The 27,854-nt window shown below is 55.9% G+C and overlaps 2 protein-coding genes across 6 annotated transcripts; one reads left to right on the forward strand and one right to left on the reverse strand.

Annotated features, from left to right (window-relative positions):
- The first annotated feature begins 1,050 nt into the window (after positions 1-1,050).
- Positions 1,051-14,063, forward strand: GATD1 (glutamine amidotransferase class 1 domain containing 1). Of its 5 annotated transcripts, none has more exons than XR_012918885.1 (9): positions 1,051-1,160; positions 3,219-3,295; positions 3,955-4,060; positions 4,417-4,524; positions 5,414-5,508; positions 6,515-6,608; positions 6,856-6,967; positions 7,089-7,313; positions 13,895-14,063. XR_012918885.1 is itself a non-coding variant. In XM_012769502.3 (8 exons), the coding sequence occupies exons 1-8, from the start codon at positions 1,097-1,099 to the stop codon at positions 7,093-7,095; spliced, it is 663 nt and encodes a 220-aa protein (XP_012624956.1). In that variant the 5' UTR covers positions 1,051-1,096; the 3' UTR covers positions 7,096-8,812. The 5 variants fall into 5 exon arrangements, 2 of the variants coding, with proteins under 2 accessions (XP_012624956.1, XP_012624957.1); XR_001155329.2 differs by lacking the exon at positions 13,895-14,063 and adding an exon at positions 7,940-8,812; XR_001155330.2 differs by lacking the exon at positions 13,895-14,063 and adding an exon at positions 7,968-8,812.
- Positions 10,358-27,718, reverse strand: TALDO1 (transaldolase 1). The gene is made up of 8 exons (XM_012769501.2): positions 27,544-27,718; positions 15,641-15,764; positions 14,062-14,169; positions 13,201-13,332; positions 11,819-11,994; positions 11,367-11,564; positions 10,889-11,034; positions 10,358-10,553 (listed from the first exon to the last, which is right to left on the reverse strand). The coding sequence occupies exons 1-8, from the start codon at positions 27,638-27,640 to the stop codon at positions 10,521-10,523; spliced, it is 1,014 nt and encodes a 337-aa protein (XP_012624955.1). The 5' UTR covers positions 27,641-27,718; the 3' UTR covers positions 10,358-10,520.
- Positions 27,719-27,854: the final 136 nt, after the last annotated feature.

Here is a 27,854-nt window from a genome sequence, read left to right on the forward strand (position 1 = left end):
ACAGATCCCAACATGTGCAAGTTCTAGAGAAAGGAACAACAAAACCCTTCACTGCTGCACGGCAACACGGCCTGGGATCCTCCCACACCTGCCATCTCAGGGTTTCCAAAGGCGGGCATCACCACCTGCTGGGCAGAGCCCCTGGTGCCTGGTCCCCAGGCCTCCCTCTGCCCCACCGGGGCACCAGGTATAGTAACAGCACACAGAACTCCACGCTCAGGGAGGTGTGCAAGCCCCACCATCAGGATCTCAAAATTTGACCCTGGGGTGGGGAGGCTCACCCGGGCAGGCTGACCAACCCCACGGACACCTGCAACCAACTGCACTCCAGGAACAACTGCTCCAAATGCAACTTGGCCCAACAGCGCCCTGGATTTTGCTCACCAAACTCATTATTCCTGGGGTGCCCCCATCTCGAGAAGTGGCACCCTCATTTTCCCAGGAGTTCAGCCCAAACCCGAGTGACCCTGGACACCTGTCACCCCCCAACTGCCCTGGCCAGGCGGAACCCATCCACCCCACGGCGCCTCCCTGGATGCCTGAGAGCCCCCGCAGGTGCACCTGAGCAGGGACGGCCACTCGGGCCCCCAGCCTGCACGCACGTGGCCTGTCGCCCTCGCCTCCCCGTTGTCCTCTCAGCTAACGGCCGGCCGCTGCTAGCTTCCCCTGCGCCCTCGGACGGGCTCCCACCCCCGGCCGTGCGCCCAGGGCAGGGCGCTGTGCCCGGTAGCGCGGGTGTCGCGTCCCCGGCGCCTGGGGGCTGGCACAGGTGGCCCTCCGTGACCGGACGCCGGCGTCCCGGGGCAGGGGCTGCTCTCCGCCCCCTCTCGCCCGGGCCGGCGCTGGCTGCAGGCGCCCCCTGCCTAGCGAAGGTGCCCAGGCTGCGACACAGCCGGCCGGGTCCGCTCGGGGTCTGAGGCGCACGCGCAGGAGACCCGCTCGGAACTCAGCGCACAAGCTGACGCCGCCGGAGAGACATGCGCATGCGCATGCCCCGCCCCGGCACGTGACCCGCGGCCTCCCGGACGTGCGCGCCCACGCCCCGCGCACGCACGCACGCCCCGCGCACGCGCAGGCTGGGCGGTGTCCCCGCGCCATGGCGTCCGAGCGGCTCCCGAGCCGGCCCGCCTGCCTGCTGGTGGCCAGCGGCGCCGCCGAAGGTGAGGGGGCGAGGTCCGCGGGGACGCTGCCGGGCGGGCTCCGGGGTCGTCGGCCTGGGGACCGCGGGCGGGAGTCACGGCGGTGCCGGGAAGAAGCGCGGCCGGGGGCGCGGGCCGGCCGGGGGCCTGCCTCTGGGGCGCTGCCGTCGCGGAGACCGCGCTCGGGCCGGCGGCGGCAGCCCCTGGGGGCGGAGGGAGCGGCGAGGCGGCTCCGAGGAGCTGACCGCTGCTCCGGGCTCGGGCGGAGGGTCCGGGAAGGGGCTGTCGGTGTGACGAGACGGCCAGGCCGCGCGCCCCTGGGCACCAGGGTCAGCTGGCCTGGGGCTCACGCGGGATGGGGTGGCTGGTGGGGGTCCCTGTCGCGGGCACCGATGCCGCTGGGGCTCGGGGGGGCCCAGGCGCTCGGCGGGGGAGGGGGAGGATGAGAGCTGAGCCCTTTGCAGAGCCTCACCTGTGTTCTCCCTGTCGGAGGGGGACATACCGCAGGTGGGGACCCAGGAGGTGGGGACCCAGGAGTCTTAGGGAGTCTATGCTCCTCAGTGTGGGCAGGGGACAGGTGACGACGGAGTTGAGGCCACGGCCTGCGGAGCGTCAGTGGCCCCGAGTGGTGGGCCCCAGACTGGGCGGGAGGAGCCATGAGTGGGGTTTATTTCTGGAAAAGGGGGTTGGGGCTTATCTCCAGGGGAGGCAGGTGGGAGCAGGTGGGTGAGGAGGGGTCACGGCAAGTGGGCTGTGCCCCAGGGTAGGCACGTTCAGGACATTGGATCTGAAAAGGCCAGTAGTCTTGGTGGGCAGCACTTCAGGAAGTGCCAGCAAGTAAGAGTTGGAGAAAATGCCCATGGGGCAGAGTCTGGGGGATATTTGGGGGAGACTTTGTTTTTCCTTGATATACAAACATTTTGCAACGAGTTTGTGTTAATTTATGGAAAATTCGGTTTAGGGAATTGGATCCCAGGATTAGAAAAAATGTAGAAAGAAGTTGACCATGCCACTTAAGAAATATACTTGTGGGGCCTGTAATCCTCGCATTCTGGGATGACGGAGCAGGAGGATTGCTTGGGGTCAGGAGTTTGTGACCAGCCTGAGTCAAGAGCAAGACCTGATCTCTACCAAAAAAAAAAAAAAAGAAAAGAAAGGAAGAAAAAATCAGCTGGGCATCCTGACATGGTCCTGTAGTCCCAGCTACTTGGGAGGCTGAGCCAGGAGGATCGCTTGAGCCCAGGAGTTTGAGGTTGCCATGAGCTAGGCTGACGCCACGCCAGTGTAGCTGGGGCAACGGGGTGAGACTCTGTCTCAAAGAAAAGAAAAGAAACACACCTGTGGTTTGTGCTCTCTGACAGTGCGAGTGGGCAGGGCTTGCCTTTTCCCCGGTGGGCTGCAGCCCCCAGAGCCTATGCGATTGCCTTCAGAACTGGGTGTGATGTTGGCTTATTTATTTATTTATTAAGAGTCCTTTGATGGGCAGAAGGGGGCTGAGTACATCGGGAGGGCAGAATCCCAGAGCTCAGTTGAGGCAAGGAGTCCTGAGTGTTCTTCCTGGAGGGAGTGGGGAGGAGTCAGGACACACCTGCACTCTATGGGACAGTCTGCTCACTGCTGCCATTCCCTGGTCCAGCTTGGGGACTGGGGGCCTCAGTCCCTGGTGGTTCAGTGAGTGCATGAGCAGAATGTAATTGAATCTCACCCTCTGGTTTGTTTCCCTGCAGAGGCCTTCCCTTGGGGCCAACCTTGGTGGGTTGAGGCCAGGAGTTGGGGTGTGAGGGGTGTGTGTGTGATGGACACTTGAGATGGGCTGGGTCCTGTCCCTAGTTGTCACTAGGGACTGGAAGGTAGAGCTGCCAGGCTGGGAGGACAGCCCACCCTGGGGCATGCCGGGCCCCTGGTTGGCTTGAGTGTCTGTCGGGGGCCAATGGGCTGGAGCTGGCAGAGCACAGACCTGGCTGTGCCCCTCTGCCCCAGGGTTTTGAGAGATGGGCCCCTGGAGTGAGGGGATCTGGGGGAGGGTCTTGGAGCAGGCTGGCCCTGTCATGTGTGTACCTACCTGGAACCCTTCTGCAGGTGTGTCAGCCCAGTCCTTCCTCCATTGCTTCACAATGGCCAGCGCCGCCTTCAACCTGCAGGTGGCCACCCCTGGGGTAAGTCCAGCCGCTGCCCCCTCCTTGGATACTTGGAGAGGTCCGGCACTCTGTGGGAGGAGTGGGAACTCTCCGCTCTTCCTGGGCTCTGAGCCACTTGTCAGAATGGGGGCGTTTCTGTACAGGTGTGCGCATGTGTGTGCTGAGATGAGGCTCAGCCCCCTGTGGGGAGGTGCAGATGTTTCCACTGGGGGATTCTCGGCCCTGTGGTGCCAGGAGACCCAGGGGTATCAGATAGAGCTGGGTCATAGTGAGGATGCAGTACGTATTTGTCACTGCACATTTGAGTCACCTCCAAGGTGGGTGGGACAGTTGCTGCCACTGCATAGGCAGGAGACTGAGGGCCAAGAGGGAGCAAGGGGTGGGGAGCTGTGGTGAGAGCCTGGGTGAGAGCCCTCAGATGGGGGACTGTGCTCGGCCACCATGCATGGAGGTCCTACTCATTGGGCCTTCCTTGGCCACTGCCAGCTGCTGCTGGGACAGGCTCAGTGGCCACAGAAGCCCCCCACCTTGGAAGCCCGGCGAAGGTGGCTAAGCCATCAGGTGCCTTTGAGCCCCGAGGGGATGCTGCTGGGTCACAGCCCTGCATCAGTGTTGCCAGGCTCCCGCTGATGCCTCTGTGGGGTGGCCCTGCTCACCCTCCACGCTTGCTCCTGCAGGGCAAGGCCATGGACTTCGTGGGTGTGACGGAGAGCAATGCCCGCTGGGTGCAGGACTTCCGCCTGAAGGCCTACGCCAGCCCTGCGAAGCTAGAGTCCATTGACGGTGAGTCCAGGACCCCTCCTTGCTGGGTAGGCCGTATTCCTCCCCCGCCCCTGAGGTTCCAGATGGCTTCGGGGTTTCAGCAAGTTCCCCGCTCTGCCCCAGAAGCCATGGAGTGCTGTGACCATCTGGGGTGGTCTCCAGCCCCTGTCCTGGGTTCCTGGGCTCCCCTGGGGGAAACTTGTGGGTACATGGAGACGGGAAGTCAGAATGGCCCACGGGAATGTGGTGTGGCCCTTCGGATCCATAGCCCATGCAGGAAAAGCAACCAGTGGTGTCACCTGGCCAGCTGGTCCCTGTGGAGGGTCTGCCCTGGCCTTGCAGCCTCTTTCTGCAACTGACGTGTGGCCTCCCCCCAGGTGCCCGGTACCACGCCCTCCTGATCCCCAGCTGTCCTGGGGCCCTGGTCGACCTGGCCAACAGCGGGTCCCTGGCGCGCATCCTGCAGCACTTCCACTCTGAGAGCAGTAGGTGGCCCCGGGGGCTTGGGGGCCGGGTGGAGGAACTGGTCTGCTAGCAGAAGAGGCAGGAAGATATCTGGGGGGTGGGGGCGCTTGTGGGTCTCTGGTCAGGCCACCCAACAGCTGGGGGTGGGTGGCAGTGACCACTGAGGGTGTAGGGTGGTCAGGTTTGGATCTGGAAATGCTCGGTGCAGAGAGCCTCAGTGGTTCTGACCCAGGTGGCCGAGTTTGCTCTGCTGTCCACACAGGCACTGTCTCCTTCCCGTCACCCCTGTGAGCCTGCCAGCTCCTAAGAGGGTGGTGGCCATGCCCTCCCGGCCCCCCAGGAGTGAGGCGGGATGCTGGCCTGGTTCCTGGGGGAAAGCGTGGCATCCGGGCTGGGGTTTGGGGTTCCAGGCCAGCGGGGCCTGGGCGGAAGGCTGCTCTGAGGAGCCCTGGCAGCTGCCATGGCCAGGCTGGCTGTGAGGAGCTTGTCTGCCGGGGGTGGGTGTTCCCTGGGGGCCGGTGTGCAGGCGGGCTGGGGTTCTGTGCAGCACCCCCATCAGCGGGAGCGGGGCCTCCGTCCCCAGCAGCGCCTGGACAGGCGGCGATTGTTCCTGGCCGCTCAGCCGTGGGGACGCACTAGTTCCAGGCAGCCTTTGGGGAGGCGTCAGAGTGGTCCCACTGCAGGGCACGGGCACCACCGCCACCCACACAGGGGCCTTTCCCAGGGCGCTGCCACCGTAGCAGCCCGGGATGGCTGTGCACTTGGAGTTGGCCTGGAGCACCCGGCAGTGGAGCTTGGGCGCTCAGCCAGAGCCTGGTCCTGAAGCAGCAGCTTGCGGTGGTTCCCAGGGGGAGGGTGCTGCCCGGCGCTGGTGTCAGGCCTCAGCCCTGCCATGCCTGCTGCTTCCAGAGCCCATCTGTGCCGTCGGTCACGGCGTCGCCGCCCTGTGCTGTGCCACCAATGAGGACAGGTCCTGGGTGTTCCACGGCTATAGCCTGACAGGGGTGAGTGCCTTGAGGCGCAGGCCGCCGTCCTGGGTCGGCCCCCCCGGCAGATTCCTGCTGGCCCCAGGTCCCTGTTGTCCCCGCTTGGCTGGGGCTGCTCTCTCTTCTTGAATTGAGAACACGTGTTCTCCCACCTGGCTTGGGATGATTGGGACCTTGGCTGTCGATGGCAGGAGACAGGCTGGGGGCCCTCTGGGATGGGGTGTGGGGCGTCATGGGAGAGTCTCTGTGTCACCTACTCTGCCTGCCTCCAGCCTGGGATGAGGGTTGAGACTCCAGAGCCCCTCCCCCAGCTGCGGCCTGGGGCTCCCACAGCCCAGGGCACACGACAGTGGACGCTGGGAGGGGTGTGGGCGGCAGCTGCATGTGGGCCCAGTCAGGGTGCTCAGAGCCCTGTGGGGCATGTCCCGGAGACGCAGAGATCTGGTGGTCAGTCTGAGACCCTCGGCAGTGACGTGGGCTCAGGACACCTGGGGCAGCAGGACTAGCTGGTGCAGAGGTCCTGAGTCGCTGGCCCCCCTTGCCCCACCCAGCTGGGATGTCACCTTCCCTGCTGAGGGGCTCCTCAGTGGGTGCTCAGAGCTGCCCTCTGAGGGGAGACACCCATGGTCTCGGGTCCAAGTGGCCGTGACCCCCTCTTGTGAGCCTGGGGTCGGACTGGCGCCTACGGACACTGCGTCTACCCTGCCCCAGCCCTCTGCCCACCGCGGGGCTCACCCCTGAGGCCTAGGCCTCCAGCCCGTGTCGTTCTGGTCAGCTGTGCGCTCCAATGCTGGGGGAGCCAGTCCCTGTCCTGAGGACACCCCACGGGGGAGACGGCCAGCCTTTGACTCCAGCCCCTGCAGCCTTGTATCTGCTATGAGCAGGGACACCCCCACCCTGCCCCCATGTGGTAGCTGAAGCTCCCTGAGGACTTGACCTCCTGACACCTGGGGTCAGCCTCAGGGGCAGGGGTGGTGCTGGGGGCGGCTGTCCTGGCTCAGGGTGCCCCATGTCCTCCCCCCAGCCCCCGGTGTGTGAGCTTGTCAGGGCCCCCGGCTTCGCCCACCTGCCGCTCATCGTGGAGGACTTCGTGAAGGACTCGGGTGCCAGCTTCAGTGGTGAGCCCCCAAGGGCGCCCCCCGCACTCACAGGGGAGGGGGTGGGGGCTTCCTGCTGCAGCCTGCAGACACCCAGCCGGGCCACCTCCTCGCTGGGCCACCTCCTCACCGTGCCTCCTGTGTGCCCTGTGGCGGGTGGCGGGTGACCTGGGCAGGCTGACCCACTGGCGCCCGCCTGGAGCCAGCAGAGTAGGAGGGGGTGCATCGTGGCGGCTCTCCTGAGGCCAGTGTCCTTGGTCCTGCTCAGCTAGCGAGCCTGATGCCACACACGTCGTGCTGGACCGCCACCTCGTCACCGGCCAGAACGCCAGCTCCACCGTCCCTGCCGTGCAGAATCTGATCTTCCTCTGCGGCAGCCGGTGAGGGGACCAGGGGCAGGCGGGTTCCTGCTCGACCAGCTTCTTTACGGGGCCACGGCCACATGGGCGGTGACGAGCTGCGTGCTGGTGACCGAGCCCTGACCACGTGTCCATCCTACAGGAAATGAGGCTGCTGGGTGGCCGCCACCACCTGCAGATAGCCCAAGTGTCCGCCGCCATGGGCCTCCAGGGACCCTGCCTCTTCCCTCCCAGCGAGAGACCCTCGGCCCTCCATGACAGGGCGGTCTGGTCCCAACGGGATCGTCAGGACTCCTGGAATGAGCTGTAGGGGTGTCAGCTCTCAGGTGGAGGGACTGAGCCCCCAGCCCCCTGCATGTTTCCTCAGGTAGGAGGCAGAGACGAGACCCAGGCCCTGCAGGCGCTGTGCTGGCGGCAGGAGTCCTGGGTGGGGGCTTGCTCTGGTGCCCACCACCATTTAGCTGCCAGGGCCTTGGGGGACCCGGCTCAGAACTCATCTTGGCCAGAGGTGGACAGGGAAGCTTCTGGTAGGTGCGGCCTCCTGTCTCCAGATAGGCTGGTGCTGGCAGCACTTTTCTGCAGAAGAAACCGCCCTAACTTGAACTCCTGCCTGGTGTGTGGTTTCAGAATGTAACGGGAACCCCATCTGAGCTCTGGGATGGTACCCGGGCACCTCAGGGTGGATGCAGTGGTGTTGCCTGTCCCATGCAAGCACTGTGGGGAAGCTAGTTTGGCTGTGAACATACCGCCATGAGGTTCTCCGCGAGCAGGTTGCCGCTCCCCACAGCCCTGGCCGGAGTGGACGGCCGCCAGCCCCGCCTCCCAGACCCTGGACAGGCCTTCACTGGGAACCCGCTTCCCTCCTGGGCCTGCTCACTCAGCCCCCGGGGCTGCCCCTTGGTCCCAGAGTAGGGCCTCTGCGAGTGGCTCAGGCCCCCTCGTCCTCCGACCCTGAGTTGGTCCCTTCACCTCCCGCCCACCTCCCCGGCTCAGCTTGTCTGACGGCATGGCTGTCCTGCAGTGACCTGGAAGGAAGGAGGTCCCTGGCGATCATAAAGCTGCTGATAAGGAAAATTCAGCACAAAGTGGAAGAAGGAAGCCAGGCACGTCCCTGTGCTCGGAGGCCGTGGCCCCCCGCCCTCCAGCGTCTCCCGGGCGTGCTCAGAAAGATGCTCTTGCGCACTTGGCCATGGGGCTTGGTCCATCCCACGTCTGCTCCACCCCCACCCCGTGTGGTCGATGTCTCTGGACACAGACTTCTTATTTAGACCAAATTTAAGATCATGCCTTAATGTCTTAGTCCATTTAGGCTGTTATAACAAAATACCATAAATTAGGTGGCTCACAAAACAACAGAAATCTATTTCTCCTAGTTCTCGAGGTGGGAAGCCCAAGATCAAGTTACCTCCACTAATCCCATTGCTGAGGGCTCAACCCCATGACCTAATGGCCTCCCAATACCAGCACCTTAGGGGTGGGGATTCCAACATGTAAGTTTTGGGGAGACACATGCAGACTATAGCCGGATGTATTATAGAGGTGACAGGTGCAGAGTGCCACTGATGGAGGTCACCCTCCAGGCCAAGGAGCGCATGTGTGGAGAGGTGAGCTGGGCTCTGCCGCCCTGCAGGTCCCTTCTGCAGCCACGTGCGAGGGCTGGGCCTGCTCCAGGGGCCTCCCCACTGCACTTTGTCCTCTCCAGGTGGCCAGGCAGGGCCTGGAGTGGCCCACCAGGCTGGAGAAGAGAATAGAAAAGGGGTAAAACCCTAATAGTGGCAGCTGGGTGGGGGAGGGTTTCCCCACATGCCCAGTGTGTGTTAACAGACCCCCCTCATCTACCTGAGAGAAATAAAAGCCCCATAAAGACGGTAGGTGAATGTTTGTACAGGATTCACAGCGAGTGGGTGAATTGTTTCATACGGTGGGTGTCGGTGTAAGTGTTCCTTAATGCTGATGTCTGCGCAGTATGAAAAAGGGACGAACGGCCATGCCAGGTGGCTCGTGCCTGTGGCTCTGGCGCTTGTGGGAGGCCTGCAGGAGCTCAGGGATGCAGTAAGCTGTGATTCTGCACTGCACTTCAGCCTGGGTGACAGTGAGACCACGTCTAAAAATTAATTAACTTTTTGAGAAGATTTTAATTTTTTTAAGTGAGGTCTCTGTTGCCCAGGCTGGAGTGCAGTGGCTGTTCACAGGCAGGGCCATACTCACCATAGTTTAACTCCCAGGTTCCCACCATCCTCCCGCCTCAGCCTCCCCAGTAGCTGAGACCACAGACACCACCACACCCAGCAAAGAGTGAGCTTCTGATTGCTCTGTATCGTGGGGGGACCTTGAAAACAGTGCCGAGTGATAGCCTGTCACAAAAGGCCTCGTGTCTGATCCCATGTGTGTGCCACAGCCAGAAGATGCAGGTCAGGGTCACGAAGTAGATTGGTGGCCACCTGTGGGTGACGTATATGAGGTTTCTTTTTGGGGTGATGGAAATGTTCTAAATTTAGAAAGTGGTGGGCCAGGCACGGTGGCTCACACCTACAATCCCAGCACTTTGGGAGGTTGAGGTAGGAGGATCATTTGAGGCCTGGAGTTCAAGACCAGCCTGCGTCACATGGCCAGACCTTGTCTCTATGAAGATGAAAATAAACAGAAGAGGCCGGGTGTGGTGGTTCACACCTGCAATCATAGCACTCTGGGAGGCTGAAGCAGGTGGATCACTCAAGGTCAGGAGTTTAAAACCAGCCTGAGCAAGACCCAGTCTCTACTAAAAGTAATTAATTGGCCAGCTAAAAATATGTGGAAAAAATAAGCTGGGCATGGTGGCACATGCCTGTAGTCCCAGCTACTTGGGAGACCAAGGCAGGAGGATCGCTTGAACCCAGGAGTTTGATGTGAGCTAGGCTGACGCCATGGCACTCTGGCCTGGGCAACAGAGTAAGACTCTGTCTCAAAAAAACAAAGATCAATAGTGTTACTGAAAGTTCAGCACTTGTCCCTGAGGCCACGTCAGAAGAATGAGGACAAGTGTTTTGAAGAGGAAAGAGAAATTTATTTCTGCGCTGTGGTCTCCAAGTTGGCCGCTGGCACGCACCGTGCAGCCCCTGGTGCATCCACATCCGCCCACCTCGGAAGTCTGATGGGCTCCAAAGGTCTGGCAGCGATGTGCCTGGGCGGGGTTCTGGGAGCCCCTGTCATCAGAGGCCCACCCTCTGCACCCCATAGGCCTGGGCACACAGAGGAAGCACTCAGTCAGGTCCCTGCCCAGGGAGGCCCCCAGACTTGCAGCCCGGCAGCACAGCGGGCAGTGCTCTGTGGCCCTGACCCAGCCCAGTCTCCCTGTGTCGCCCAGGTCGCAGCCAACAGCGGGGCAGTTGGTGCGGAGGGGACGAGGGGGACGGCAAAATGAAACAGCACAGGAAAAGTGACTGCTTTAATGCATTAGCCAGAATCTTACATAAAATCAGAAATCTATGATCCATCCCTGCTCCAAATTGTAAAAAATGAGATTCATCGCCAAGCCAGGTGCAATCAGACCCCGATTCGCAGATGGCGCAGATCTGGGCTCCGGGTCGGGTGTGCTCTACTTCCCGTTCTCTGCGTTGAACATCCGTTCCTGGAGATGAGCCTGGCGTGAGTCGCACTCGGCCCTCACCGGCCCTGCCGTCTGCACTTGCAGCCCAACGAGGCCCCAAGTGGAAGGAGGGAGGCCCACCGGGACTGCGCTATGTGTGGACCACAAACGTCACCACACAGGAGCCAGGACCCACCAAGAGTCGCTGGAACATCCCTAAATGCCAGCCACCCTCAGCCAAGGACGGCCTCGGCAGGCCTCTTGCTGGGTGGCACGTGACCAAGACCAGGGTCCCCAGAGAAAGTTTCGAGTCTGCCCGACTCACACGCCCAGGCCTGGAGTCTCACAAGCCCATGGCACCCTCAAGGGACACTCACCCTCAGCATCTGCTCTAGCTTCACCGCGTCGGCAGCGAACTTGCGGATGCCGTCCGAGAGCTTCTCCACGGCCATCTGGTCCTCGTTGTGCAGCCAGCGGAAGGTCTTCTCATCCAGGTGGATCTTCTCCAGGTTGCTGGCCTGGGCTGCGGGGACACGAGCCACAACCTTGCATGCCCACCCTGCATCCCCGCCCACCTCGGGCCGCTGTCCCTGAGCCCTCGCTGCCTGGCGTCTCCCGCCAGGGCCAGCCCTCGGCCACCTGCTAAGGGTTGTGCTAGAGGTGAGTCTTGGGCCCGCAGCGCCTTAGCCAAGGACCTGGTAAAATGTGTGAGGAAAACCAAGCCTTGCGCTGAGCCTCACTCCACCCTCCTGTCTCCCCGCTGTGCTCCCCCTGCGGGAGGGTCGGTCCTCGGCACACCCACAGGACAGCGGCAGGGCCGCGCCAGCCTCGCCACAGCTGGCACTGGGGCCTCACCCGCCTTGGCTGAGAGCACAGGCGCCAGCTTGGTGTTGTCTTTGAGCAGCTCCCCCAGGAGCTTGGGCGAGATGGTGAGGAAGTCACAGCCGGCCAGCGCCTTGATCTCGCCCGTGTTGCGGAAGGAGGCGCCCATGACGATGGTCTTGTAGCCGAACTTCTTGTAGTAGTTGTAGATTTTGGTGACGCTCTTTACTCCTGGGAGGAGACGAAGCTGTGTCCAGGAGGGCTCAGGCAGAGCCACCTGCCCTCCCGGTGCATGGCCTTCAGCCACCACCCCGCCCAACCCCGCATCCCGGGGCGGGGACAAACCACAGCTCGCACACCACCCGGACCCCATGCCACCCTGACCCGACCCTGCACTGCCCCCACCCGTCGTCGTGGCAGCTCCCATCTGTGGCTCTTCCTGCCTGAGGCTGTCTTCTCCCCCACTGCCTCAAAGGGCCTCTCACCAGGGTCCTCCAGGGGCTCGTAGGATTTCTTGTCTGTGTTCGCCACGTGCCAGTCGAGGATCCGCCCCACGAACGGGGAGATGAGCGTCACGCCCGCCTCGGCGCAGGCCACAGCCTGAGCGAAGGAGAAGAGCAGTGTCATGTTGCAGTGGATGCCGTGCTGCTCCTCCAGCTCCCTGTGGGGACAGGCCAGTCAGTGCAGGCCGGGGGCCCACCCAGGGTGACCGGCCAGCCGTGGGCACCCGAGTTTTCACAAGGAAAAATGTTCATGGGGTCCCTCGACTGAAAAGGCAGTCGCTGTCAGGGACACAGCCGGAACGCCCAACAGGGCTTTATCTGGACAGTGGGTGACTGGAGCCTTCTTCACACCATTATGAAACAGGGACAAAGGCAAGAGATCTCTGGTGCCCACACTCTGCCATGTGGCCACAACGTGGGCTCAGACAGCCAAGCCTCTGCTCAGGGCCCTCCAGCCACAAGTTCCCTGCCCAACCACCAGCTTCAGAGGTGCCACTGCCACATGGCCACCCTGGGTGGGGATGTCCAGGGCAGCTACAGCACACATCAAGCTGGGGAATGGCAGATAGCGCAGCCACGCTGGGAACCAGTCCAAGGTTCCTCAAGCGGTCAAACAGTTACCACGTGACCCAGCGACTCCACTCCTGCGTCCACAGCGAAACGTGCACACCCGTGCTCACAGCAGGGCTGCTCACTGCAACTCTGAAGGTGGACACCGGCCAAGTGCCCATCCACAGATGAATGTCAGCGTGGTCTGTCCGTATGAGGGACAGCACCCACCCACGGAGAGGGACACAGCACTGACACCCGCCACAGCATGCACGCAGCTTGACACGTGGAGTGAGAGAAGCCAGAGACAAAAGCCATGTTTGTGAGCAATGTCTGAAACCGGCAGAGCCAGAGAGAAAGCAGACCGGTGGCTGTGGCTGGGGTGTGCTGGCGGAACATGAAACACGTGGACACGCGTGGAAACACCACGCCTCGAGCTCTCCAAGCACAGCAGCGTTGCTACTGCTGGCAGGAACGGCACAGAGCAGCTTTACTTTTTTTCGCTGTTTTCTGTCTCTTCAGTTCTGAGCATGCACTCTGTATAGCAGTTTACTATTTAAACACTATGTAAATTTAAGCTTGCGTGGCTCAGGACGGAGGAACAGAAGACGAAATCTGCACGTGTTCACGGGAGGCTTTGCTGTTCTGCTGGATGGGGCGAAACGGCATTTCCCGGGAAAGCCCTCGTGCGCAAACACCAACGGGCACGGGAGCTGGCGCAGCTGCAGCCCCTGGGGGCTGTGCCCCCGCTCCGGCCCCCCAAGGCTGAGAGGTGAAATGCGCCTGACGCCATGTGCCGCCCCCGGGACACTTACTTTCCAGCCTGAATCCCTTCCCAGGTTGATGACAGCTTGATAAGAATTCTGTCCTTGCTGACCCCAGCTTCCTTGTAGAGCTCTATGAGGCGCTTGGCTCGGGCCACCATGGCGTCCTTATCGAAGGAGAGCCTGAGAGAGCAAGGGGACCCCATCCGCTCAGATCATGTGGACGCCCGCCAGGCAGCGCCAGCTGGCAGCGGCTGTCTGTCCGCCCGAGCCGCCCCTCCCCACTCGCCTGCCCCTTGAGCTTGCGCAGCGCGGCTCTGAGAGCCAGCTCTAAACCCAACCTCAACGTTCCTTGTTTTCTTTTTTTTTTCCAAATTATTTTGTTTTCAGCTGGGCGCGGTGGCTCACGCCTATCATCCTGGCACTCTGGGAGGCCGAGGCAGGCGGATCGCTCAAGGTCAGGAGTTCGAAACCAGCCTGAGCAAGAGTGAGACCCCTGTCTCTACTAAAAATAGAAATAAATTAGCTGGACAACTAAAAACATATATAGAAAAAATCAGCCGGGTGTGGTGGCGCATGCCTGTAGTCCCAGCTACTCGGGAGACTGAGGCAGGAGGATCGCTTGAGCCCAGGAGTTTGAGGTTGCTGTGAGCTAGGCTGACACCACGGCACTCCAGCCCAGGCAACAGAGTGAGACTCTGTCTCAAAAAAATAAATTATTTTGTTTTCTTTCCATTCCTTACAGACATCTCGAAAGTCTCAAAGGTCTCTAGTGCGAGCCGTAGGCTGGGATTTTATTCAAAATCAGACTAGAGATCAAGTGGTAAGAGCTCCCGGTGTTGGCACTGACTGGGGGAGCTCGGGAGGAGCAAACCCCTGAGCACTTTGACGCTCGGCAGGAAACAGCCTCACCTGGCGTCTACTTCTGTGGATACCCGGCCTGGAATCTTCTTCAGTATTTCTGCTCCAAACAGCACAAAAAGTTTATCAATAGCGTTTTTAATCTGGTCGTCTTGTGAGCTGAAATTCAAAGGAAAAAAATTAGTTTGTGATGTTCAAGTACACAAGATTCTGCAAAACAAATTCAGTTATTACTTTGCCAAATCTCTTCCCATCTCTTTTCTTTATAAACATTTTTTAATTATGAAATGCAAGATAAGATTTGCCATCTCACCCATTTTTTAGTGTGGTGGTGTTAAGTGTATTCCTAATGTCTCTCCACCATCACCACCACCCACCTCCACAACTGTTTTCATCGCACGCCTAAGCTGAATCCATCTCTTGGCACTTGCAAAAAATTATCTTTCTGATCTCTCTGAAGTGGCCTGGTCAGACCGCGGGGGAAGTGTGCGTGTTGTCCCAGAATGAATCCCTCTCTGAGGGGCCTCGCCAGCCCCTGCCCACCGATGGAGCTTCAGCCCGAGGGTGAGGGGTCAGAACTCGTGGCTGGCTGGGTCACCCGGCCCAGCAAAGGCACCACAGGCTGTCACAACACCAGGAGCACCATGGCCTATCAAGTGCCATGTGGGGTGCACCACCACCAAGAGAGGAAAAAAAGGAAAGGGGGCTAAGATGGGGCAGGCAGGGGCCAGATTCGGCGTCCAAGTGTCCAGAGCAGCTGTCCCATGTAGCTGAGGACGGTAGCCTGCAGGCCACGTGGACATAGCCAGAGCAGGCATCAGGAAGGGACCTTCCTGCCTGAGTGAGGCCCAACTACCTGCTCAGCACCACTCTCAAGCTGGGTGTCATTACTCTGAAAAAAATTTACATATAGAAAATGCAAATCTCACTGGGCGTAGTGGTGTGAGCCTGTAATCCCAGCACTGTGGGAGGCCAAGGCGGAGCGTCGCTGGAGCCTGGGAGTGTGAGGCTGCAGTGAGCTATGACGACTCCTCTGCACTCCAGCCTAGGCAATAGAGTGAGACCCTGTCTCCAAAAGCAAAACAAAACAAAAAGAAAATGCAAATCTGCGGGCATGAAGAGCAGTCTGTGGTTGCCTGGGTGAGGGAGTGGGGACCTACTGCACCCAAGTACCAGGGAACATTCTAGGAGGTAACATGTTGCAAAACTGGACCGTGGTGACAGCTACATCACGGCAAAAACTGACCAGACTCACTGGCCTACCCACATAGACGGTGAATTTCACTCCATTGAGGCTGTTAAAAATTAATAAAATGACAGCCCGTAGACAGACCAGCGCTGCGGGGGCCGACTACAAAAGAGGAGAGACTTTGGGGTCTGCGGATGTTCTGCGTCTTGGCTGGGGAGCTTACGGGGGTGGGCACAACGGGGAGACCGGCTGAACTGCACACTGCAGTTCACTCTCTGCAAACAGACAACAAACAAAAACTTAAACAAAACAGGCAAAAAAGATGGATTTCTTTCCTTGAGTTCATAATATTTGGGAACTAAAATTCAGTTAGGGAGGGGAACAAGGCCAACTAGACTCGTGTTGGGGGCCACGATGGGTCCCCCAAACCCAAGGACTCACCCGCCCAGCTTCCTGCCATAGGCAATGGCCTCCCCGACCAGCTCCTGGTAGGTGGGCATCCGCGCCGCGGCCAGGATCAGGGACGGGTTGGTGGTGGCATCCTGGGGCTTGTACTCGTCGATGGCTAGGGAAGTGATGTTAAAACAGGAAAGTAAGCGGGGTGTTTGCTTCCACCCCAAAGTCCACGACAGGTCCCCTGTGAACCCCACAGGCGTGCCCCAAAGCAGGCGTGCACACTTCTCACACCCCCTTGCCCACCGCTGGGGCTGGCCAAGAGGCAGCTCTTTGCACAGTGATAACGCCACCACCTTAATGAAGTCATACTTGGGGGAGAAACGAGAACAAGAAAGAAGCCACGGTCAAGACGAAGCACCTGCAGGCCCAGCACAGCCCTGCGAGGGTGAGGGCGAGACGGCGGAGGACACCGGCCCCACGAAGGCACTCGCCCCGCTGCCACACCACCCAAGGAGGCACGCTGGGCCCCGGTCAGCGGCACAAATGTGAAAGTTGAATCGGGTCACTCTTGTCACGCCCAACTAAAACAGAGTTGAGAAGCCAGGGGGAAAGCACTCAGGAAACATAAGGTTGCTCCAAAAATGTAATTCTCCACAAGCCCAGTTGCTGAAACTCCTGCTGTAACCTGAAACCAGTCTTACCTAACAGTTGCTGAAACAACCCTCCGCAACTCTAGCACTAACTGTGCCCGTGGCCATCGCTCACCGACCCAAAGTTCATTCTGGGCCACTTAGGCTTTATAAAAAGACTAAATATTGAGGTCTGTTAATCAATATATAAATGTAAGATAAATCAATTTTACAGTAAAAAATCTTTTTTTTTTTTTGAGACAGAGTCTCACTCTGTTGCCCAGGCTAGAGTGAGTGCCATGGCGTCAACCTCGCTCGCAGCAACCTCAAACTCCTGGGCTCAAGCAATCCTCCTGCCTCAGCCTCCCGAGTAACTGGGACTACAGGCATGCACCACCACGTCCGGCTAATTTTTTCTATATATATTAGTTGGCCAATTAATTTCTTTCTATTTATAGTAGAGATGGGGTCTCGCTCTTGCTCAGGCTGGTTTTGAACTCCTGACCTCGAGCAATCCGCCCGCCTCAGCCTCCCAGAGTGCTAGGATTACAGGCGTGAGCCACCGCGCCCGGCCCACAGTAAAAAATCTCATACAGTGATTTTTTTGTCATAAAAAATTTTTGGTTGTTCCAAAATTTAGAAGTTATCAGACTAAGACTGGGGATTTAGGAGAGACACAGAAGGCGTGAGCAGGAAGGTCTATGAACGGTGAGCCCTGAAGCCAGCTTCGTGTGTGGTCAGGTTGGCGGGCTGGAAGGAAACTGTGGTTTAAAGGCCCTCTCTACACACAAGGTTTTCTTAAAGTAGTGACATGTTCTTAATAAAACTGCAAGAGGTTTTTCTAATTTTACAATCTGTTTAATAGCCATCTTCTTCCTGAGATCTATTTACTTTCCCCAGTTTCAGCTTTAAAATGGTAATTTCATTTCTTGAGGCAGAGTTTTGCTTTCGAAGCGTCTCCTTCACATCTCAGAAGTTCAGCTGTTGCTGTTCCCGGCCACGTGCAGGTCACGCGTCCTGCCTTCGGTTTTCGCCCCTTGAGAAGGGGGGAGGTAGCCGCCTGGGATGTAGCCACCTTGGCGTTCTCATCGGCTCTGGCAACTTTCTGAAATATTCACTTTGGAGGCCTAGAAAAGTCATGTTTTTCTTCAGCGTGACTTGGTTCTGTGCTCTTGGCTTTTCCTGACGTGCAGAATTGCTCCACGTAATCAGGACGCTTCCCTGCTGTCACTGAGTCACCTACTCCCTTGCTCAAGACACCAGTTAGTTCTCTTGTTTACATTCCTTTCCTGTGTTGCTTTAATTAGGCTTCTAATTATTTAGGAAAACTAAGCTTTAAAAGGGTTAAAGTTTTTACATCCGTGTAACTTTCCGTATTGTTTTTAAAAAAATAATTTATAGAGACAGGGTCTCGGTCTCACTCTTGCTCAGGCTGGTCTCTAACTCCTGACCTCAACAGTCATCCACCTCGCCCTCCCAGAGTGCTGGGATTACAGGCATGGGCCTCCGTGCCCAGTATCTGTATGGCTTCTGAAGTCCGTTGATAATCACTCTGGTTATTTTTAATTTAAAAAAAAAATTAATTTTTTTGTAGTGGGGTGGGGTGTCATGGGGAGGGGTGTGTAGTTGCCTTGTTTGTTTGTTTTTGTTGAGACAGGGTCTCCCTGTGTCACCCTTGGTAGAGTGCATGCCGTCACTGTAGTTCACTGCAACCTCCAATTCCTGGAGTCCAGCAATCCTCCCGCCTCAGCCTCCCAGGGTGCTAGGGTTGCAGGTGGGAACCACTGCGCCAGGCCAACTCTGGTTAAATGAATGACTCTGATTTTACAGTGTACTGTGATTCTGTTTTTTTTTTTGTTTTTTTTTTTGAGACAGAGTCTCGCTTGTTGCCCAGGCTAGAGTGAGTGCCGTGGCGTCAGCCTAGCTCACAGCGACCTCAAACTCCTGGGCTCAAGTAATCCTTCTGCCTCAGCCTCCCGAGTAGCTGGGACTACAGGCATGCGCCACCATGCCCGGCTAATTTTTATATATATATTAGTTGGCCAATTAATTTCTTTCTATTTATAGTAGAGATGGGGTCTCACTCTTGCTCAGGCTGGTTTTGAACTCCTGACCTCGAGCAATCCGCCCGCCTCGGCCTCCCAGAGTGCTAGGATTACAGGCGTGAGCCACCGCGCCCGGCCTGTGATTCTGTTTTGATCAAGTGTTTTGAGCCTTTTGATATCTTTGAAAAACTTCCCCGAAAATCAACTTTTTTTTTTTTTTTTTTTGAGACAGAGTCTCTCTTTGTTGCCCAGGCTAGAGTGAGTGCCGTGGTGTCAGCCTAGCTCACAGCAATCTCCAATTCCTGGGCTAAAGCAATCTTTCTGCCTCAGCCTCCCGAGGAACTGGGACTACAGGCATGCACCACCATGCCCGGATAATTTTTTCTATATATATTAGTTGGCCAATTAATTTCTTTCTATTTGTAGTAGAGACGGGGTCTCACTCTTGCTCAGGCTGGTTTTGAACTCCTGACCTCGAGCAATCCGCCCGCCTCGGCCTCCCAGAGTGCTAGGATTACAGGCGTGAGCCACTGCGCCCTGCCCGAAAATCAACTTTTAATTTAGGTCTCTTTAACTTAGAATTAACTTTGGGATTTTCCACTTAGAGCCCTGGAAAGCCTCAAATGATCTATCTCTCTTCTCAGAGCTATTAAATGGTTAGACTTGGCCGGGCGTGGTGGCTCACGCCTGTAATCCTAGCACTCTGGGAGGCCGAGGCGGGCGGATTGCTCGAGGTCAGGAGTTCGAAACCAGCCTGAGCAAGAGCAAGACCCCGTCTCTACTATAAATAGAAAGAAATTAATTGGCCAACTAATATATATATATATAAAAATTAGCCGGGCGTGGTGGCGCATGCCTGTAGTCCCAGCTACTCGGGAGGCTGAGGCAGAAGGATTGCTTGAGTCCAGGAGTTTGAGGTTGCTGTGAGCTAGGCTGATGCCACGGCACTCACTCTAGCCTGGGCAAGAAAGTGAGACTCTGTCTCAAAAAAAAAAAAAAAAAAAAAAAAATGGTTAGACTTAATTGGCAAATTGCATAAGAAATACTCAAATGGTAAGTGATATATTTTCCTCAGCTGCAATTATGGGCATGTTATTGATATAAATGTTTAAAAAATTGTATAAATTCACAGAAAGCTAATATGTTATCAGTCATAATTCTGGTTATCTTAAAATACTATATGTAATACAAATAACAAAATTTCTTTGTCAACTGTAAATTATAATTAGATTTTTAACCATGGGTATTCTAAATTTTTGTACTCAACTGTTACTGTTTTGAATTCTTCTCTAAAAACATTTATATTAGGAGAAAACTTGGTTCCTTAAAAAGAAAAAAAAAAAAAGAAAAAAAAAAAAAAAAAAAACATTTATAACCAGATTCACGGAAAAGACTCCAAAAAGTACTCTTAAATACAGGTTTCTGATACATTTAAGATCTGTGGACTAAATAAAAATTTTCAGAACTCTAATAAAGAAACTGGTAGATTCATGAAACTATAAATACAGATCAAGCAAACCAGAAGTTGGTTACATGAGATTGAATAACTGATGAAGATGTTTTTATGACTTTTCTTTAAAACGCTGTTGGTCCTTTACTCAAATGTTTTGTCCTCTGGATTTAAAAAAATTTTCTCTCTTAAGACACCTATAATTCACAGCAATTTGGTAAGTATACCTTTGTAATAAACAGAGATAAAAGCATTTCTCCTTTCATGATTCCTTCAGAATTCGAAAACTAATTGTGAGTAGTCTTAATGACACTCTGGTTACTGGCGTAAGTCCAATAAAAATGTGCTCTGTCACAATGGTTTCATTACCAAGGCTTTGACTGAAATGTCATATTTGAAAATATGCAGGAAAGGCTTGACTTCAAAGGTTTCCACCCTTACAGTGAGTTAATAAAAACTGTCACTTCCTGGCAGTCCCAGGAACCTTACATAAGATTAGGCCCAGGTGGGAGGATTGCTTAAGGCCAGGTGTCAGAGACCAACCTGAGCAAAAGTGAGATCCTGTCTCTACAAAAAAATAGAAAAATTAGCTGGGCAAGTTGGTGCACTTTTTTTTTTTTTTTTGAGACAGAGTCTCACTCTGTTGCCCAGGCTAGAGTGAGTGCCATGGCGTCAGCCTAGCTCACAGCAACTTCAAACTCCTGGGCTCAAGCGATCCTCCTGCCTCAGCCTCCTGAGTAGCTGGGACTATAGGCATGCACCACCATGCCCAGCTAATTTTTTTCTATATATATTAGTTGGCCAATTAATTTCTTTCTATTTATAGTAGAGACGGGGTCTTGCTCTTGCTCAGGCTGGTTTTGAACTCCTGACCTTGAGCAATCCACCCACCTCGGCCTCCCAGAGTGCTAGGATTACAGACCTGACCCACTGCCCCTGGCCTGTGGTGCACTCTTATAGTCCCATCTACTTAGGAGGCTGAGGCAGGAGGATCACTTGAGCCCAGGAGTTTGAGGCTGAAGTGAATTATGATGACACCACGGCACTCTAGCCAGGGCAACAGAGCAAGACCCTGTCCCAAAAAACAAAAGGTTTGGCCGGGCGTGGTGGCTCACGCCTGTAATCCTAGCACTCTGGGAGGCCGAGGCGGGCGGATTGCTGGGAGGTCAGGAGTTCAAAACCAGCAAGAGCAAGACCCCGTCTCTACTATAAATAGAAAGAAATTAATTGGCCAACTAATATATAGAGAAAAAATTAGCCAGACATGGTGGCACATGCCTGTAGTCCCAGCTACTTGGGAGGCTGAGGCAGGAGGATCACTTGAGCCCAGCAGTTTGAGGCTGCTGTGAGCTAGGCTGACGCCACGGCACTCACTCTAGCCTGGGCAACAATGTGAGGCTCTGTCTCAAAAAAAAAAAAAAAAAAAAAAGTTTTTAAGTCTGAGGTTCTTACATATAATCAATGTAGAGGAAAAAAAAATCATGTTTCCAAAGAAAAGCTATAATACGCCTGTTACTGGATTGTAACTACACATTGCTTTTAAGTTCCTGTTATCTAACTATAGACTAGACTAGGTCCTAAATTCTTCTAGTTTCCTCTAATCAAACTTTCTTCAATAAAATTACAAAATTGGAACTGCTCTGTCCCTAAAGCCCTATAAGCTAAAACTAGATGATTTTTAAGGGGCAGATCTTGTGCCTGATGTGCGAGCCACACAGAAGTGTCACCGAATTACCTGATGCCATAGCCAGAGACACTCAACTGCAAACCAGGAAGAGCTGTTTTCCATGCTGTGAGCAGCTTTTCCTAAAAGGTCGAACACGACTCCACATCACAGCGAGACTCTCAGCCCCCTAATAATGCTACCCTTTTCTTTCCTTCTTTCTGGGATGCAAGGTCTCACTATGTTGCCCGGGCTGACGTCAAGCTCCTGTGCGCAAGCGATCTCCGGCTGCAGCCTCCTGAGTAGCTGGGACCACAGGTGGGCACCACTGTGCCCAGCTGCCTCTTTGATAGGATGACGGTGCGATTAAGATTTCACGATCGGTAGCTTCTACAGATAACTTGACGAAACCTGATCTAAGAGATCATTTTAGTCTGTAGAGTGGGCAACTTTGATAATGTCCCTAACACAACTTTTTGTTCAAATGATACTGGTGGTCCCTTTTGTGAAGCTGGCATTCTCTGCTTTACTTATTTGAGACAGGTTCTTGCTCTGTCACTCAGGCTGGAGTGCAGTGGCACAATCATTTCTCACTGTAGCCTCTAACTCCTGTGCTCAAGGGATCCTCCTGCCTCAGCCTCCCGAGCAGCCACGACTACAGGATGCACACTACTACATCCGGCTGATTTTTTTTTTATTTTTGTAAAGACAGGGGTCTTACTGCGTTGCCCAGGCTGGTCTTGAACTCCTGGCCTCAGCTGATGCTCCTGCCTTGGCCTCACAAAGCGCTGGGATTACCAATGTCAGCTACCATACCCGGCCTACGTTCTTTGCTTTAATTCAACCCAGTCATAAAGTACAATGGTGACAAGTCTCACCAGGTAGGTCTGAATGTTTTGATCTGTTTAGGTGGTCACTTGGAAGAAAAACATGAACTACTCTTCCTCTGCTCTTACGCCACAACAGTCACCAACGCCGAGAACTTCTGTGACCACACGCGTGAGGGTTTCTCCCCACGCCCTTAAGCAATCAGCTCTGCGGCAGACGCCAGCTGTGCACATCCGCCAGTTCACTCTGGCACTGTCTGCCTGAAGACAGCATCAGAGCCACAGGCCGAGGCTCGCTCCCACAAGACCACTCCCCAGCCCCCACCGCCCACGGTTTTTTAAGTATGGGCCTCTGGAACGCCTGACCAACCAGCTTCAAGTTGGGTTTCCCAGCTTGAATTAATCTTTGGGTCTGGTTAGTTTGCTAGAGTGACTCACAGGCCTCAGGGAAACACTTAAGTTTACCAGTTTATTGCAAAAGATATGAATGAAGAGATGGATGGGGCCAGGTGTAGGGAAAGGGGCGCAGAGCTTCCTTGCGCTGCCATGCCACCCCCCTCCAGGAACCCCCACATGCTCAGCTATCCAAAAGCTCCCCAAACCCTGTCCTCTTGGGGACAGAGGACTGAAGCATGGACAACCATACCGAAATGCGACTGGACAAACAGGGTGAGCCGATGCTAACAGACTGAGTGGGGATGCCCAGCAAGCCTGTCTGTGCAGACCCTCGGTGGCCTCCCTGTGCAGCACTCCTTCCCCCAGCTATGGGGCAGGACCCTACTGAAGTGGGGGTCTTGTTACCTGCAATCAGACAAGGCAGGGCAGAGAATTTCTCTATGGTCAGCTATAAGACAGAAAGGCAGGGAAGATTCCTGCCTTGGGGAGAAAAAGCAGCAGCTGAAAGGAGGGCAAGAGAAGGTGAGAGAGAGATTCTATCTTCTGAGGCTGCTACTGAGGCCTAAGGCTCGCAGCGTAATTAGAAGAGCTATGGCCGGGCGCGGTGGCTCATGCCTGTAACCCTAGCTCTCTGGGAGGCCGAGGCGGGCGGATTGCTCGAGGTCAGGAGTTCAAAACCAGCCTGAGCAAGAGCGAGACGCCGTCTCTACTATAAATAGAATTAAATTAATTGGCCAACTAATACATATATATAAAAATTAGCCGGGCATGGTGGCGCATGCCTGTAGTCCCAGCTACTTGGGAGGCTGAGGCAGCAGGATTGCTTGAGCCCAGGAGTTTGAGGTTGCTGTGAACTAGGCTGACGCCACGGCACTCACTCTAGCCTGGACAACAAAGCGAGACTCTGTCTCAAAAAAAAAAAAAGAAGAGCTATGGAAGTTATGGGCCAGGAACCACAGACGATAAACCTATCTATAGCTATACCTTAATATCACAGTTACCCTCAAAATTAGGTTCATAGTTTAGAACTATTATTTAAACTGGATTTATTATAGTGTTGTGGATTTTTTTTTGTATCATGATTTTTTTATTTTTTTTGGAGACAGAGTCTCACTCTGTTGCCCAGGCTACAGTGAGTGTCGTGGAGTCACCCTAACTCACAGCAACCTCAAACTCCTGGGCTCAAGCGATCCTCCTGCTTTAGCCTCCTGAGTAGCTGGGACTACAGGCATGTGCCATCATGTCCAGCCAATTTTTTCTATATATTTTTACTTGGCCAATTAATTCCTTTCTATTTTTAGCAGAGACGAGGTCTCAGTCTTGCTCAGGCTGGTTTCGAACTCCTGACCTTGAGCGATCCTCCTGCCTCAGCCTCCCAGAGTGCCAGGATTATAGGCGTGAGCCACTGTGCACGGCTTGTATCATGACTTTTAAGCTTTGTTCTTACTGCCTGTCCAATTTCTGTAAAGCCAGCTCTCCCAACAGGACGGCGCTAGCTCAGCACCGTAAGATACATGACTGCTGACGCCTATGGAACTGGTTGGGTGCAGCTGATGCCCATTCCCACAGACCTGCCCTGAGAACATTTTCCCTTCTGGCCTCTTTGTTACTTGAATGTGGCCTGGGTCCCTGACATAGACCCCATACCTTCCCGACGTGGGACACGGACAACTGGGACAGGTCCATCCTGGCACCGAGGGACAATCAAGCCTAACTTCAAAGCAGTCGATCAGCTTTGCTTGCAGAGAAGGGTCTTAATCAAAAGGAGAAAATGTGACCGTTGATCACAAGAACTAGGCCATGCTCGTCACACCAACTAGCACAGAGTCAAGAAGCCAGAGGGGAAGCACTCGGGGCACAGACACTGCTCCAAAGTGTTACGCTGCCCTGCACGAGCCTCTGCCCAAGCTGCCTGCTGCGTGGCCTGGAGTCAGTTGTGCCCGGTGGTTACTGACACCGCTCGTTTAACCCGCGGGCCTCACAGAACCTCACTGCCGCCAGTGAACTTTCTCGTCGGGCGGGAAATAACATTTCTCTTCATTAAACCTCCCTTCTCTTGTTCTTCAGACACGATGCAGCCCGCCTGGTCTGCGTGTGCCCTGGATTGCAATTCTTCTTCCCAAATCAAACGTGAAAGTTAGCAACTGCTCTTCACGTCTCTGGATTTGACACAAGAGCAGACACCACCCGGTTATCTTCAGTAAGCACTACTGTCCTTCTTATCTAAACTGCCGTCTCTTTCAACTCATCAGTTCTTTCTCCGGTAACTAAGCTAGGAATTCAGAGAAGCCAGTGGGGCTCCACTGGGGGAGAGCCACGCGGGATGTGGGGCGACCAGCTGTGGATGGCCACTGCCAGCCAGAGTGGCCTCTGCTTCAGGAAGGTTGTTTGGCAATAAGTATTTTCAAAGTATTCTTTGATGACAAATCTTGAGGTGGAGAACAGACTAGAGGTTGCGAGGGAACAGGGTGGCTCTCAGGGGCACAGGGAGATCTCAGTGACAATAGGACAGCTCTGTCCTGACAGGAATCTACACGCATGAAACCATGCTACAGACACCCCCCAATGCAGACTGAAAACTGGGGAGCCCCGAGCCAGGTCTGCAGTCTGAGAGTGTGGCACCCAGTGTCACACCATGCCCCGGTCACACTGGATGTTGCCACTGGGGACACTGGGTGAAGGGTTCACGGGACTGTTGGCTAATTCTGCAACCTCTGTGAGTCCATACTCATTTCAAAATGACAAAAGAAAGCATGTGGCACAGGAGTGCCAGTATACACGGCGATGCACCAAAATTGGTATATTTCATTGTTTAAAACTACCCCTTTACCCCTTGATGAAGTCAGCTCTTAGCAACCTGCTTTTACTGCGGTTAAAATCAAAACCAAGATCCAGATCCTAGCACTCTGGGAGGCTGAGGCAGGAGGATCGCCCAAGGTCACAACTTCGAAACCAGCCTGAGCAAGAGCTAGACCCCATCTCTACCAAAAATAGAAAGAAATTAATTGGCTAACTAAATATATATAGGAAAAAAAAATTAGCCGGGCATGGTGGCCCATGCCTATAGGCTCAGGTACTCGGGAGGCTGAGGCAGGAGGATCGCTTGAGCCCAGGAGATAGAGGTTGCTGTGAGCTAGGCTGATGCCACAGCACTCTAGCCTGGGCAACAGAGGCTCTGTCTCAAAAAACAAAAAATCCCCAAAACCAAGATCCACCGGGGTCAACAGATGGGCTTCAGCATCCCAAGAAACTTAAACTGAATGCAAAACGGGGAAACCGGGGGGTGGCATTGTTCTGGGAAGGCACCCACAGCTTCCATGACATTTTCTTTCTTTTTTTTAAATGAACCTTCAAGTGCTAGATCCATGACATTTTCATTTTCTTTTCTTTTTATGAGACGGAGTCTCGCTCTGTCACTTAGGCTAGAGTGCCATAGTGTTGGCCTAGCTCATGTTAGCTCACAGCACCCTCAAACTTCTGGGCTCAGGCGATCCTCCTGCCTCAGCCTCCCAAGTTGCTGGGACTACAGGCATGCGCCACCACACCCTGCTAATTTTTCTATTTTTAGTAGAGATGGGGTCTCGCTCTTGCTCAGGGTGGTCTTGAACTCCTGACCTTGAGCGATCCTCCCACCTCAGCCTCCCAGAGTGCTAGGATTACAGGTGTGAGCCACCACGCCTGGCCTAAAAACAAACACCCCCCCCCCCAGCGCTCTCCCAGCTCCTTCCTCTAGGAAACCCCAGCATTCTTGGCCCTGCATTGCCAGGTGTCACGGACTTGACACCAGCTCTGCTCCGACAGTGGGAGTCGTGGGAGCAAGGCAGGCCAGGGCTCTGTCCACCAAGGACACATTGCAAATTATGCTCGGTGCTCAGAAGGAAAGAACTGTGGAGCAGAAAAGCGTGTAGCCACTTTCCTGGCGCTTTCTTTCCTGTGAGCAGAGAGGTCTGGACTACAAGGGGTTGTGTGCGAAAGGGACTCACAGCTCTAACCCACGATCTTCCAAAGATGGGGTTGGAGCGGCTGCTAGCACCCCACGCGGGTCACTGAATCCCTTTTATAGTTAAGTGGCCAAATGTGCCCATTCACTGTCCCAGGCTCTGACAGATAAACAATGCTCTTACTCAGTTACCAAAGAGGAATTAAAGCCTGTTTCTCAAGTCACCATGAGAAAGCAGAAAATAGCGGAAGTTACTTCCCTATTAGTGCTAACGGCACTCACGTCCATGGAGCACTTGGTGACTTTCCTGAAAATCCTATCTGTTCACAGCAACAAGGCGCATCTACCCCGAACTGCAGAGAACAGAAGAACGAAGGCTTAACGGTATAATAATCCTCCTCTATACTTCTCTGTATTTCCCAAGATCTCGCCAAGGAAACGATCCGAGCTCAGGAAAATCTAAACCCTAACAGCGCAGCAACCCTTTGGACTGCGCAGCTGGTTTCTGCCCATGGGCGACGTCCAGCCGGGCCAGGCACCTAGTCGCCGTGGTCCCCGGCCCGCGGTGGCCGTCCCGCGGGGCGGGCGGCTTCAAGAGCAGGCGGCGGCCTGCCTCCCTCGCTCGTGTCGGGCCAGGGCCGGCTCCGGTCCGCGCTCCGCACTCGACGCCAGCGCAACAGGCTCCCACCCGGGACACCGCAAGCACGCCCCGCGCACGCCGGCTCCGAGCCGCAGCCGACCTCGCCCGAGCTCGCAGGCCGCGCCCGCGCCCTCTGCCCTGGCGCACCGGCTGCCAGCAGCGCGGCCGGCGCGGGGCCCTGGGCGCGGGGCGCTCGGACGGCGCCGCAGCCCCGGGTCGGGAGGCCGGCCGGTCGGGCCCGCAGCCCCCGGACCCCGCGCGCCGCCCCGGGCACGCCGCCCGCTCCGCGTCCCGGAACTGGGGCGCCCGGGCCGGCCGAGGGCGCATGCGCCGTGGAGCGGCTCCCCGCGGGCCTCACCGTGGAAGTCGCCGGTGTCGGCCACCACGGTGGTGAACTGCTTCAGCTGGTCCAGCGCGGACTCCATCCTCTGGCGCTTCACCGGGGAGCCTGACATGGCGAGGCCCGGGCGGCGGCGACGGCGGCGACGGCGGCGGCGGCGGGGGTTCGGGCGGCCCACAATGCCCCGCGGGCGCCGGCCAATCGGAGCGCGTCGCGGGAGGGCGAATCCGACCGGCCCAGCGTGCCAGGCCCCGCCCCGCCCCAGGCAAAGCCCCGCCCCCGAGTCGAAGCCCCGCCCCCGAGCCGCGGCGGCTCCGCGGGCTGGACCT

Source organism: Microcebus murinus, chromosome 4 (genome assembly GCF_040939455.1).
Source record: "Microcebus murinus isolate Inina chromosome 4, M.murinus_Inina_mat1.0, whole genome shotgun sequence".
In the NCBI taxonomy this organism is placed as follows: Eukaryota; Metazoa; Chordata; class Mammalia; order Primates; family Cheirogaleidae; genus Microcebus; species Microcebus murinus.